Source organism: Danio rerio, chromosome 4 (assembly GCF_049306965.1).
Source record: "Danio rerio strain Tuebingen ecotype United States chromosome 4, GRCz12tu, whole genome shotgun sequence".
Taxonomy (NCBI): domain Eukaryota; kingdom Metazoa; phylum Chordata; class Actinopteri; order Cypriniformes; family Danionidae; genus Danio; species Danio rerio.
Window position 1 is genome coordinate 13341732 of NC_133179.1, and position 14480 is coordinate 13356211.

The 14480-nt window shown below is 34.7% G+C and overlaps 1 protein-coding gene across 2 annotated transcripts; it reads right to left on the reverse strand.

Annotated features, from left to right (window-relative positions):
- Window positions 1–3092: 3092 nt before the first annotated feature.
- On the reverse strand, window positions 3093–14356 carry helb (helicase (DNA) B). 2 transcript variants are annotated; one of them, XM_068220753.1, is made up of 14 exons: window positions 14067–14356; window positions 12442–12600; window positions 12247–12353; window positions 10644–10876; window positions 9545–10558; window positions 8020–8197; window positions 7785–7926; window positions 7532–7668; window positions 6608–6692; window positions 6468–6527; window positions 6178–6388; window positions 5914–6069; window positions 4667–5287; window positions 3093–3802 (listed from the first exon to the last, which is right to left on the reverse strand). In XM_068220753.1, the coding sequence occupies exons 4-14, from the start codon at window positions 10830–10832 to the stop codon at window positions 3674–3676; spliced, it is 2922 nt and encodes a 973-aa protein (XP_068076854.1). In that variant the 5' UTR covers window positions 10833–10876; window positions 12247–12353; window positions 12442–12600; window positions 14067–14356; the 3' UTR covers window positions 3093–3673. The 2 variants fall into 2 exon arrangements, with proteins under 2 accessions (XP_068076854.1, XP_001336777.3); XM_001336741.7 differs by having other exon boundaries at window positions 12247–12600.
- Between the last annotated feature and the right edge of the window lie 124 nt (window positions 14357–14480).

Here is a 14480-nt window from a genome sequence, read left to right on the forward strand (position 1 = left end):
ATTTACTATTAGTCGAATTACAATTGTATATCTTGAATTGGATTTTTGACTAGTCAAAATTCATTTAGAGATATCTTGAAATGGAATTGTGAGCTTTGTGACTAGGAAGAATATAATTGTAGATATCTTTAATTAACATTGTGACTAGTCAAAACTCTGTTGTAGATATCTGTATTGTATATTCAAATCACCTGCTTTGCTTAACCCCGCCTAAATTATTACGCATTTGGTATTCGAGCGCGCCAATAGGCCTTTTCACACTTCCTGGTTCCGGTGTTAGCGAAACAGCGTCCCAACAACATACGGTTTAAATGCGACGGACTAAATATCATATGAAGAAAAATATTAAATTAAAATACTACTGAAACAATAGCACATGCATTTAGTTAATTTGTCTTTTATTTAAGAAAGAATGGCAGGGTCATCTCATCGCTGTGATTGCTGCGTTCTCGGCTGCTCCAACTGAAGAAAACAACACCCTTACTTTAATGACCACGATCTCCCGAAAGACGAAGGACAGGGAAAATCATGGATGACATTATTAGAGGGGTTGAATGCCGTTTCAAGTTATATGCGGGAGTACGTTCGTATGCTGTATGCACTTCAAAGCGGAGATTATCATGTTTTATTAAAGACTGGTGGTCTTAGTTTTATTTTGATGAGTAACGTTAATTATAATAGAGACAAAACTCCAATTAAGATATCTGCCTTCTACAAACAAGTGCTCATCATGGTCATTCATCTATAAGCATGATTTCTCCCCACTTTGTTGTTATTTTGGAATAATAGACAATTCATACAAACGCAAATCTCGCAAAAATGCAAAATTATTTGTTTAGTCAGTTATATAATAAAGATGGTATACTTTTCTTACAACGGAGTCCTTTTTCGTTACAAAATCTCAATAACCCAGCAAGTTTTCTACTGTTATTGGTTCAATTCCTTTGGAGACATGTTATTCATTCATGTTATTTAGATGTATTAATAAGACAATCCTTCTGATGCAATGTCTTTTGATATTACTAAATCTTATGTCTGCAAATTTTGTTTTACTAAATACCAAAAGTAATGATAGAGCTATTCTCTTTTCCAAAAAGAAATGATTACTGTACCTCATATCCAATTTTATGTCTTTATTAAAGGGTGAATTAAATAAGTTTGGCTGTTACCACAGAAATATCATGTTAGAAATAGAATTAAAGAAATATCCTATAAACTTATCCACAGGTTTTATCCAGCAAAACATTGTTTGCGAAAAATTAAAAGTGGGATTGATGTAAATTGTATTTTTGTAAGGAAGAGGAGACAGTTTTACACTTATTTTGATATTGTACATAGTCAGCTTATGGGGTGAGGTGCAAAAATTTATTAATAACATTTTTTTGTGTGTTCAAAACCTCTTTCATCATTATGGAGAATTTACATTTGGGCTTGATTATCCTAATCTAGAGGAAAATAGTTTTATTTATTTAATTTGCTTATGTTGTTGACAAAATTGTACATTCATAAATGTAAAATTACTAATATGAAACCAGATTTTAAGGGATTGATGACTGAAATATGCTTGTATAATATCAGGATTAACTCTCTAAACAAGAAAACTCGACCCACTTTAAAATGTGTTTACTCTACAATGTATTTCATTATTGTTATATTACATTTTGTATTTTATTTATAATAACCCCCTGGCATGTACATTTTTGTATTGTAAAATGTTATTTGCTGTTCTTCAAATAAATAATAAAAATGAATATTATCCACGAGTAGGAGCTAACGTGTTTTCAGACTTGAGAAAACCTCACAAGCATTAAACAACCTGTAATGAATGGGGCTGCTGCATTGCCCGATAGCAACTCGCCTGTACAACTAACTCGCCATTCACTATATCTGACTCTGAACAAAAAGGAAGGAGGGGGTTAGCACAGTATGCAGACGGGACTACTGACATAAAACTCATCCTGCTGGATGTTAAATAGCCAGGTTAATCTTGCGCACGAATGGCTTGAAAGAGCAGATTGTATGCTGTTGGCTGTGCACCTTACTGTAACCTGACGTTGCAAACGCTGCGTGTAAGACACGTTTTCTGCACAAATTCTGCAAATCGGTATCATCTTTTAAATGCTGTTTTTTATTTAGGCAGTTTTACACATTCACTGAACAACATCTTCCTGTCCAAATTATGGCAAAGTTGACCGTGAGAAAGTCATCCGCTGTCCCGAGGCTGTCATGTCTCTGCGGCTCCTAGCGAATCCGGAAATATCGAAATATCGAGTAGTATTATAGTAAAATGGTCGTGCCCAACTGAGTCTGGTTCTCTCAAGGTTTTTTTTCTTCACTCCCATCAGGTGAAGTTTTTTTTCCCTCTCCGCTGTCGCCACTGCCTCGCATGGTTCAGGATTGGTAGAGCTACGCATCGATGAATTTGCTCTTCAGTGTTTGAACTCTCAGTAATGATTAAATCACACTGAACTGAGCTAAACTGAACTGAACTGAACTTAAACACTAAAACCTGAACCACACTGTTCCAGTTACTGAACCACACTGTTCCAGTTACTATGACCATTTATGTGAAGCTGCTTTGACACAATCTACATTGTAAAAGCGCTATACAAATAAAGCTGAATTGAATTGAATTGAATATCGATTCTGACTAGTCGAATTATAATTATGACTAGTCAAAATATAATTAGAGATATCTCTAAATATATTTATGGATAGTCAAAACAAAGTAGTAAATGTTAAAACGGCTTGCCATAGTGTGTCCGTTTTAAACAATGGAAAAACCGATATTTAAAATGCAAATAGATAGAATTAAGTTATTTCAAGCAAGATAAATGCATCTTAGTTATATTTTTATATCTAAATTACTTGGCACTCGGTAAATACTTGGTAAAGCACAAATATTATCTAAAACAATATAGCATGTGGTGTTTCCTTCTCATAATACGTATTATTTAAACCGGAAACTATCTACAATATAAGAGTTGAATCCAGCACATTGGTTTTAATACGTTATGATAAAATGTAAAGGAAAAGATGAGTGAATGATATGAGTTCATGCATTTTTAACCTTGAATAAAACAGAAGGCTGCTACTGTTTTGTCTGGTTTATTCAGATGACAACCATTGAATTGATCTTAAGCAGATGTTAAACAACCATATATTGATCTTATAAAATATTCACATGCTATCAATAACAGTCAAATTCTGCCAAAGCACTGAATCTGGGTTTTACAGTTATTAAACTTTACATAATCGTTTTGTCCGGAAAAACATTGCTTCAACCGTAATATAAACCATTAGAAACACAGAAAATACACAATTGCACCTTAAGTTTTAATCTAAAAATGTTTAAAAACTGTTTTTAAAATGATGTTATTAAAAAACAGTTGTCTTCCAACCTGGTCTATAACTCTTTCCTTGGATATTTATGAAATATTGGTAAAAAATCTTGTACTCCTTGCATTCAATTCAGTTTGGCAGGTAACACAGAACTCACATAGCTCTTATAAAGAACCACAAGATATTAAAAAATATTGTTTTTTAGATGCAAGCAACAGTGGGTGAAATAGGTCAATTAATAATTGCTAAACTTTTTTTAATTCTTGAAAATTCCAGATAGACTGATTAATATCGTTCCAGCTTTGGCATGTCTGGTCAGAGACTGACCATTCTAAGGCTGACCCCTGTGAGAGTGTGTATCGTCTTGGAAGAGCTGGCGGCTGGATTTGATGTCAGGACTGGAAAGGGACAGAAGATTCAGCCTTGAGCTGACCATTGGAGACTCTTCTGAAGCAGTTTGCTAAAGCAAGACAAAAAGCACAGAATGTTACTAATGTTTAGCCTAAACAAACTCATACTATCTATTGTACATAGCTTGACATGAATTGTAAAATAGATTTTCAGAAGGATGAGCAAAGCTACAAGACATCAACCATCATGAAATGGTTATTTCTGGAGATTCCATGACGACATTTTGGCATTTTATTTGTGCAAATACATTGAATATTTATATCTTCATTATAGCATGATTGTCATTACACCAATATGCATGTAGCAAATTTTAAAAAAGATCCCCTGAACATTAAAGGTGTACATGAATGTTTGTCACTGAAGAAGAATTAAAATCCAGGAAGAAAACATTCAAGGATTTGTCTCAGAGAAGGAGGCTCAACATGCAGCATTTTTAAAAGGTACAAAATCAATGCATAGGCAGCTGCAGAATAATAAAACAAAACAACAACAACAACAAAAAAAGGTTTCTTTCGTAATGTAAAAATAAAAAACTAATAATGCACTTCCTGTTTGTTTTCAGTTATGTTATCAGATTACACTTTCTGAGGTATTGGGTGTGGTTAACATACTTAGCCACGCCCCTCCAACTGTCAACTGTCAAACTGAAATGGTGAGGAGGAGGAGTCAGTTATGTTGTAATAGCTCTCCCCAAACCCTCTTCCAGATCTTTCAGAATGAAATGCCTACTTTGCTACATCCAATCAGCTTGCAGTAAAAAAACAAGCCACGCCCACTTTTTTCTCATTTAATATTCTGTTTCTGCGTCACAATATGGAAAAAAAAAAAACAGCTGCAGCTTCCAGTTTATGCGGACTTTAACACCATTATAAAAAGCTACAATTATTTCCAGAAGTTCTAGTGCATCTGTTACCTTTGGTAGTTTAGATGGCGTACTGTAGATGTCTTCAGCAATCGTGCGTTTTGATCCCCTGCTGCTTTCATTTGGGGATGAGCTGAGCGTTGCCAACAAAGCATCATCAACATGATTAGATAATTCGGTCATATTTTCATTCTGCACCCTGCCAGCCTCATCGCAGCTGTCCATGGGTGACCACGAGTAGGCTTGACTGAATGCCATGTCATCTTGCAAAGAGATATTGGACGTTTGATCGCCTTCTCCATTTTTGTCAGTGTAGAGGTTTCTTGCACATGAAGGTCGTGTACTGGACAACATCTGAGGGCGGATTGGAGTTTGCGAGGCCACTGGGGTTGATTGTGAATGCCCAAAACTGTGGTTCAAGGTAGTCTCTGCTTGCCTCTGGGTGGAGGCAGATGTAGTCAAAGGGTCTTGTTGGCCAACTTTAGTGTTGACAAAGCCGCAGAGTCGTGTGTTACGAGGGGTGATCCTCTTCCTGATGGCACCTTCTAGATCATACTCTGTACCCACCACATACACACGCTTCTGACCACGAGTCACCGCGGTGTAAACATGCTGCCAGTTTTGGGCAGGACTGTCTCCAAGAATGTATACAATCGTTTCAGCTTCTGAGCCCTAAAGTGGAGACAAAAAAAAAAAAACAAATCAGTTGCATGAAGCTGAAGTATTGCTTTCACCTGGTATTAAAATCCACTTTTGATACCATCGGAAAGTAGACAAGGTTAAACACAGAAAATAATGGTTTTCAAGATATTTTGATCTTGTTGACTTCGTCTATAAGTAGTCAAATCCGCATTTGAATGTATTGTTCTTGTAGCGTGTAGGCTACATATTTAATCTAATATCTATGTCATCTGGGGTCTAACACATTTGTTTTTGATGTATATCACTGCATTTCAAACAAAAAAAACCCTACTCTTTCTTCTTTATCCACATCATCTAGCTGACACTGAAATATTTCGCTAAGTAGCATATTAATCTGGTATTTATAGGAGACAACAGAAAAAGTTGTTTACACCTGTGGAAGTGGCTGAACATTTTACACCTCATTGACGTCAGTATTTAGCATTGCCAACTTGTGATTAGATCAAAGAAAAAGCATCTCAATACCAGGTGTAAGTGATAATCTTGTCTCCGGGTCACTAAAAACACATGTTAATGCCAGATGTCAAACAGGGCCTTAGGACAAATGGTGATGCTGGGTGTTAATAGAGCCCTAGATGAACAAAGAGCATCAATACCTGAAAGGTGTGAATGGTTCTTGCCCAAGAATGGCGCAGTTTACACTCTCTCTGTAGCTCTTTGTAGTTACAAGTCACCTGGCGGTCGCTTTTATCATCGAGTGTCAGTTGACGCACCATTTTATTTTTTTCATTCTCGACAGATTTAGTCACATCCTGTGATTGGTCCAGAAATAAGTTAAATCAATCAATAAATAGATCAAATGACTTCTTACATTTCGAATCAAAATATAAAGATGATCATAAATCAGTAAATAAAAGTACATCTTTAATGAAGAAAATTTCGCCATTGCACAATCGCTCTTTCTTCTCTTTCTTTTCTTTCTTCTGATCATCTTGTTGACTTTCAGCACGATTATGTGAAGCTCTGATGTCCGCCAAAGACGTCTCCTTCTTATCATAGTCTGTGACGTAGCCATTCTTAGTGCAGCAGACTTTATCACCTACCTGAAAGTTGAATGTTTTCTTGGCAGTTCTGAAACGAATTAATTAAAAAAAGCATTACATTTATGTTGTGATGCTAGTATATCTGTGAAAATAACTTGTTTTCTCACTTTGTGGTATGGTTTGAATAATGTCTGCAGCAAAGCTCATTGATTAACTCACAATCCTTCCTGTGAACCAGAAATCAAAAACTTTACACTTAAATAAGCCGACATCCCCACATAATGCGACAAGCCCAAATCTGTCCTACCTCCGAAAAGCCACAAACTGTGACAATATATGATCTTTCAGCCCAGGAGCTTCCTTAAGTAGGAACAAGATGGCTTCCTGGAGGTCTAAGCAACAAAAATAACATAAATGAAGTCACAAAAATAATGAATCCTTAAAAATTCAAAGCATTTAATGATCTTACAGTAAGATCTTTGACAATTTAGCTTGATAGGTGTCTCAACGATGTGTCTGATTTCTAATTGGAGTTTTGGAACCTCCACTAATGTGGTTTTGGGAAAGTAAAATGTATTGTAGGCTGTTATGTAGCTTCTTCACTGATAAATCTTGACCCAAAGAAAGTGTAATGTGTGTCAGAGGACAGGAAGTGTATTTTCTGGAAGTCTCCACTGGATCGACGCGAGTTTCTTTTGTTATTCTTATTGTTATTTTGTCTTTAGGTTCACATATTTACTGCATAAGCAATCAATGTGTTCATGTGACACAATAGTAGGGACATATGGCTCTCGAGCCACATGTGGCTCTTTGACCAAAAATACATGGCTCTCCAGCTGTCTTCCTTCAATAATATTTTACAGTTTAAAAATGATAACCATCACTAGAAATCATTTTCCTATCGAAAATACAATTACAGTTCCCTCTTTATTGTAATTTTTACAGCAAAATGAATAAGAACTCCTTTCAATAAAAGGACGCTCTTTTTTCATTCATGGAAACCTGCATTATTTATAGTAGTAATACAGTAGCAAATGCACTTTAAAGAGGCATTTTGAGATAAATATACATCCAAATGACTCTTTAAAAAAAAAAAGATATTTGCTAAAAAAATCTTTGTTGAAAAAAGGTTCCCGACCCCTGTATACTGTAATAATTCTTCCATTTCTAGCATGCATTATCATTGTAAGTGTTGTGAAAAAAAGATACCATTTAAAGACTGCTCACTTACCAAAAGAAAAATTGTCCGAACTGATTTTGATAAAAATGAATCTTTTGTCGGATGGCACTGCAGAGGGGTTTGTCATGTCTATGGTGGCATCAAAGTCCAGAGGCTTGTAATACTTTTTTTTACCCATCTCAGAGATGCTAAAAGATTATGAAAATAGCGATTAATAAATTATTATTTAGTTGTATTAGATTAAAACATATACATACAACCCACTAAGGAACTAAATGTTTAAGAGAATAAACCATCAACTCACAGTCCAGCATTTCTGACGATGAGCTCAGACTCGGCTCGATGATTGGTCCTCATCTCAATAGCCCAGCGGACTCTTCTGAGACCTTCAAACAGATCATATAGTGTGTTTCCAGGCTCAATGCTGGGCAACTGCCGCACATCACCTGCAGACAGAAAATATATAATCATTTAGTTACATTTTATTTAGCAAGTATGATCTACAGAATACTACAGAACTACATGAATTATGTCTATACCCAAAATGATGAACTTCTGGAGTTGTGCGTGTTTGGTAAGCATGCTAAGAATGGAGTGAAGGATCTGAACAGAAACCAAGCTTCCCTCGTCAACCACCAGCACCCGAACCTTTGAGAACTTCCAGTCCTGTGGATTCCCACTTCGATCCTTATCTACAGTCATGAAACTCCATAACACCTGCAAAATGGAAATGAAGAAAGTTATCTTAACTAGTCAAATAATAATGTTTAAATATTCAATGAAATATTGTGCAAAGTCAAGTTTGCATTATTATAAATACTAACTATTATCAACAATCTCATTAGAATAATACACATTTTAAGACCTAACATTACAAAATATGATTTAAAGTCAAGTTTAGCTTTATCGTTTTTTAAATTGTAAAGTGTAGCATCATGTAAATTGTTGGTCATGTTTTAAAATGTTTTGTTGTTTGAGGTGGCCGAGTGCAAAATTATACATCAATTCTGATTCATCATGAAGTGTAATGTTATGTTTTGTGGGAATATAAATTTATATTATCTATATGTAACTGAAAAGTTGTTTTTAGGGTGTGACAGACCTTAAAATGTCTTAGTTTCCTGAACCCTGACTGTCTCCAAAGTAATGCAAATTGTCTCTTTCACAGCACAGCTGTGTCTATTGTTTTCTAACAAATGGTCAACCAGTCAACTGGTCGGATGGGTTTTGACTTTAGAAAATCATTTGCACACTGTTTTCATGAATGGGTACTTACCTGGAAAGGCAATTTACCCTGCCGACAACAACACTTCATTTGCAAGCTTTGCTTTAGTCTGTCCCCACCTACATGTATCAATGTCTGTAAAAATGTATTTAAACTGAGTGTCTGCTGTTCCAGTAGACTTCTTTCAATGATGCCACAGCAACGCCAAATTCTTCTTATTAAAGTATTCTGCTTTGAACATACCCGGAAGATCTCCCTGGTTTTTGGCTCGTCTTAGAATTTCACAACAGTTTTGGTGCCGTGAGCCAGATAATGAAATTCACAACAGTTTTGGTGCCGTGACCCAGATTGAGAAATTCACAACAGTTTCAACCATGTTAAGTTATCATGCAAAATGTTATGTGGTCTGAATTTAAGCAATTGGGTTATGCCACGAAGCACAATCTTATATAATGTTAAGCATTTTTAAAGTTCTATTCTGCTGTATAATTTAACGTAACGTCTCAGCCATGTAAAATTAATAAATGTTTTGCGATGTGTAACAAAGTTTTAAACTCTAAAATGATACATATTATAAATCTGTTTTGAAATGTGCGATGAAATCACACAATTTATGTCACACGTTATGTTGCTGTGGTGTAAATGTATGTAAAGACATTTAAGTCATGAATTTTTATGTAAAGTTGAAAGATTTAATAGGATGTAAAGTTATGTCAAGTTGTGACATGCTATGAAATTTTATGTAAATATGTAAAATCGTATACAGTGTTCACTTCACATTACGTTACGCAACATTGTATTATGAAATGCTATGTAATGTAATGTACAGTTATGTATACCTGGTGCATGGTGTAAGCAGTGAACCCAGTTCTTTTAGTGAGAAGTGAAGCAGCTCTGCCTGTAGGAGCAGTGAGGAGAACTTCCACAGATTTTTCATTACTGATGCTCTTCTCGCTATGGTTTTTCTCCTCGTGCACATCCAACGCCAGCCCATTACTAGAGCCATGAGAGTCATTCTGAAAGTCCTCGCAGGCCTTCTGCACCTCCTCCAAGTCGCTTGTCTGCTGCTCCATGGCCGCCTTAAACACCAGGCTGACCACTGTGGTTTTCCCACAACCCCCTTTCCCACTGATCACTGTAACCGGATTTGCACACATCATTTCGGCTGCCCGCACCTGATCACAATCCAACTCTATCGTACTGGGATCAATGTCCAAATCTGAGTCAGAGTCTGATGTGAGATTTTCCTCTTTAATAGTGAGCGTTGTATTTTCAGAATCATCACATGATGGTGTTTCTCCATTGTGGACCATGCTTGAAGTACCAGGCTGGTCTAAATCAATGCCTAACTGCTCAAACACAGCGGTGGAATTTTCTGCTGCGGAGGCAGATGTGTTTGCATCATCCTTTGATTTCATAGTTGCATTGTGTTTTTCACAAGCCTTTGCTCTTAATCTTTTTATCTGAGCTTCACGGAGAACCTCCTTGACATCCAGGTGGATTTTCCAAGGGTCTCCTTGAACCAGGCCTGTCAAACATTCTGCAATTCCTTTCTCATACTTCAGCAGGTTTCGAAGTGCAACCTTGGTGCTCTCCTTCATCAGCACCCCCTGTGTCACAAGGAAGTGCAGAGCTGCCCAGGCACCATCCGCCCCGGTTTCAGAAAATATTTTGTCCACAAGCATCTCCTGAGTTATGTAAGTGCTTCCGGTGACTCTGCAGTGTTTCTTCAGTTCTGCATATAAAATCAACGCGTTACGCTGAAGAAGCGGGATAGCTGAAAACAAATCGCACAGCTTGAAGGCTTCAAGTTTTGCTTCACACCTGATCAGATGCAATTCCTTAAACATGATCTGTTGAAAGAAGGAATATTCATTTATAATGAGAGCAATGGGAGATTCATTTTTAAAAGCGAGTTTAAAGCAAAAGGAATCTTACATAGTTGAAGCCCAGCTTCCACACATTATTAGTATTTATTAGCTCCTCAAGTTTGGACAATACATTTGTTTTTCTCTGCTCGTTTTGAGGGTCTTCATCCATTGCTGAAGTTTCTGGAATATCTTCTATTCTTGCTCTTTTTATAATGTCCAGATACTGGCCTGGCAGCAAAGTTGGCAGATATTTCATGATTCCAGGGTACAAGCTGGCAGCTTTTACGTGCGTCCAAACAACTGAAATGAACAAGAAAAGTAGTGGTGATTAATTCAGTAAAGCTTTATTATAGTGTTATATGTAGGTTTGGATCAGATTAAAGTCTTCAGGGTCTGGTTCTGCTCAAGATAAACATTTATGAGGTTTTTTAATTTGTTGTTTTTTTAGGTTTTTATTTGTAAATTTGTTGCAAAACTCAACCAAATATCACTTAATTATTGTCAATCAATTAATAAAAGTGTCAAATAAGCCCATAGAGGACAAAATGTAACAATGAATAATTAAATAAAATAAATAAATAAATAAATAGTACAAAAAAATTTTATTGACAAAAACAAATTTTTTACTTTTTAAGGATTTAACCTTGGATTCAACTTTGATGCTGTTGTATTTTAATGAATATATATATATATATATATATATATATATATATATATATATATATATATATATATATATATATATATATATTATTTTTCATATAATAAAGGCTAAGCATTTTCATCCTAAGAGGTACCATTTGATTTGATCTGATTTATTTATTTTCGAACAAAAATATCATACATAAAATATCATTCACAAAAAATAAATTTCAACATGGTAGAACATTTTGGCATTTAGAGTAAAAATGGCTACATATTAAAAGTTCAATAAAATGCAACCTTGATTGACCCTGTAAACCTGGATCTAACACAAGCAAAGGCAAATTATTAGATTTTTGTTTAGTCCAAGCGTAGCGTGTTATTGCTTTAAATAGGAAAATAACACTCAAAGGTCATCCTATGTCATGTGGATTAAAGCAATAACTAGCAACCTTGCTCTGAAGAAGCTGACATACACTGTTAAAGGAATATTACAATTTTTTTTATCAAATATGGACCCCCTTTCAACACTTTTTGAACCAGGTGGACAATGCAACATTTTTTGATGTTTGAGCTTTCAAACCCATGTTGGTGTCTTCTTGTATTTTTCAGATGTCTTGCATTTTAGCAACAATTAACAAACTTGTTTAACTAGTAACAAGGGAAAGCTGTATAATGCAAGATACAAAAATGCACTGAACATTGTTATTATTTATTTATTTTTTAACCATGTACAGTTTGAATCTATGTAATTTATTTACATATTTATTTTCACATTTTTAACCATTTCTCTTTTAACTTTTTATTTATATATATTTTATTGATAATATATTTTGTTTTGTAGTTCAAACAAAACCCAATAAAAATGCACCTTTGGCCAAAATTAATGCTGTTTACGTTCACATAGCCAAAGTGATAAGAAAAAAAAATTTTAAAAAAATAAAACACATCCATAAGGGTTAACTTTGAGATGCATTTTACGTGTCATGTATATATTATATGGATAAACATGCTACACATTTTCTCACCTGAACAATTGACACTTGACTTGAGCTGTTGAGCCACAGCTTCATGCTCAAGTGAGGAATCTTCAAACTCCTGCAGGACGTCCAGCACATTAACAAGCTCCACACGTCTGTCAGTGGGCAACCAGTCCATAAACATTTTAACATGATCAGCTTGTGCCTTACATGCGGTGAGAAAAAGAGACAAGAGTGACCGACCCTCTGATTTCAGATGAGTGCGGAGTCGATAGAAAGGGTAGCCTTTAACAAATGCCTTGAGTCGGCCTAGGCGAATTGTACAGGTTACTTCCCACCAGGGGTCACAGAGGGGGAATCGGCCCTCAACCTTGTATGTCTTTTTACCAACCAGAATTGACACTGTAAAAGAAGAAAATGCATGAAATAACCGTTATAAACAAAGTAGTACCTTTGAAAGCGTCAACTCTGAAAAGCTTTTACTTGTAGATATGAGTAGATGTACTGACTCTCCCACACTATTCAAATCTAGACTTAAAACTCATCTGTTCAAAATAACATACTCTGTTTAACTGCATTACTCCATTTTGTATTCAAGTCTTTGTATTTTATCGTCTTCTCTATTTTTATACTGTCTATTTATGTTGTACTGTTTTTTTTTTTGTTTTTTTGTTTTTTTGTAGAATTGTATATGTATGTTGTACAGTGACCATGGGTTTCTTGAAAGGTGCTTTCAAACTAAATGTATTATTATAATTATTATATGCAATTATGAACAGTATGGTATGCAAGACAAGTATGTAGATATGTAGGAGACAGACTGTAGATAGAATTCATAGAATGATAGAATTCAGACTGTATATATGAATATTTTTACTTATGTGTTAACAAACTGACTTTTTAACTCATAACAATGTAAATGTACATTATTTTTATGTATGTTTTACTTACAGGTATAACATGTAAAGAGTGTGATGCTGTATATTGCAAATATGTTCAGTTTTCAGTTCAGTTTCCTTTATTTTTGTCATTCAAAACATCACAATAGATAGTAATGCAGAACGAAATTACATTAAAAACTCAGCAAGAACATAAAAAAACACGTTAAACACCTAATAAATAAGCTTTTGTAATTTCATAAATATATAAAAATATAGTTATATATAAAATATACAATCCAGTTGAAAAAAAATCACAGAAGTAACTAAAAATACTTAAATACTTATTGCATAGTTTGTTATAATAGTTCTAAATACTTTTATGTTATAATGTAAACATGCATGAATGTGTAACAATTGAATGCGTAAACATACTAACCAATAATAGGTTAAAATTATGTCAAATGCAAATAGGATGATGGTAACAGTATAAAAAGGTGGGGACTTTGGAACTTCTATTAATGTGAATAGAAAATTATTGTGTTATTAAATACATTGTTACATTTTTTATTATATTAATTTAGAATAAGATAACATTTTTAAAATAAAATAATATATTTTTGTAAACTGTCAATAGTCTAACTTTTCAACTTTTAAAACTGTAAAGTGTAAATACGATTTACTTGTTATACCGTAAACAGGCTGATTTTGTTAGTCATATCAGGGTAAACAGTAAACGTCACTTGTTTAACTTGAATGTAAACAGACTTTTGTGTGAAAGCGTAAATTATAAATATTTTTACACCTTCTCTGGTATATTTCCCTTATAATTTCAAAAGGGGTGTAAGTTAGCGTGAATACTTTATTTCTTCACGTTAGTTACTTTGTTACTTACAGTAAACAAAGTAACGTTAAATGTTACATGTAGCAATGTGAACTGTAAACATGTTTGTCTATACTTAGGTAAAGGTAATAAATAAGTAGTTTTACCTTCTTTTGATGTTGGCACTAAAGATTTGAACATGTTTCCCCCAGATGACACCGAGTTCATCTCCTTCATGTCCAGAAATTCAGGCTGTCCTTCCTCCTCTTCATCTTCACTTTCTAAACCATCGTCTTTGTTTGGCTGGACAGCTTGTTCTTCTGGTAAAATGTAACCAGTTATGGTTTTTAATCCCGCAATGGGACTTTGAAGCGCCATGTTGACTGATAAAAGTCAGTTTGAAGTTATCTGCATTTCGCGGTCCAACACATGACTCATGACTGTAAACACTGCATACAACAGCCAATCACATCACGCCAAAATAAAAGTCTGTTTATTACTGCTTCCTGTTAAACATACACAAACGCGTTAAATAATAAAATAAATAAATGATTGAATGAAGAAAATGGTTGAATAAATGA

Coding starts and splice junctions, on each gene's coding strand:
- helb (XM_001336741.7), bottom strand. CDS start 14,277: ATGGCGCTTCAAAGTCCCATTGCGGGATTAAAAACCATAACTGGTTAC. Junction 12,601..14,066: donor AGTGCCAACATCAAAAGAAG/GTAAAACTACTT, acceptor CTTCTTTTACAG/TGTCAATTCTGGTTGGTAAA. Junction 6,070..6,177: donor AAATTTTCTTCATTAAAGAT/GTACTTTTATTT, acceptor GACCAATCACAG/GATGTGACTAAATCTGTCGA.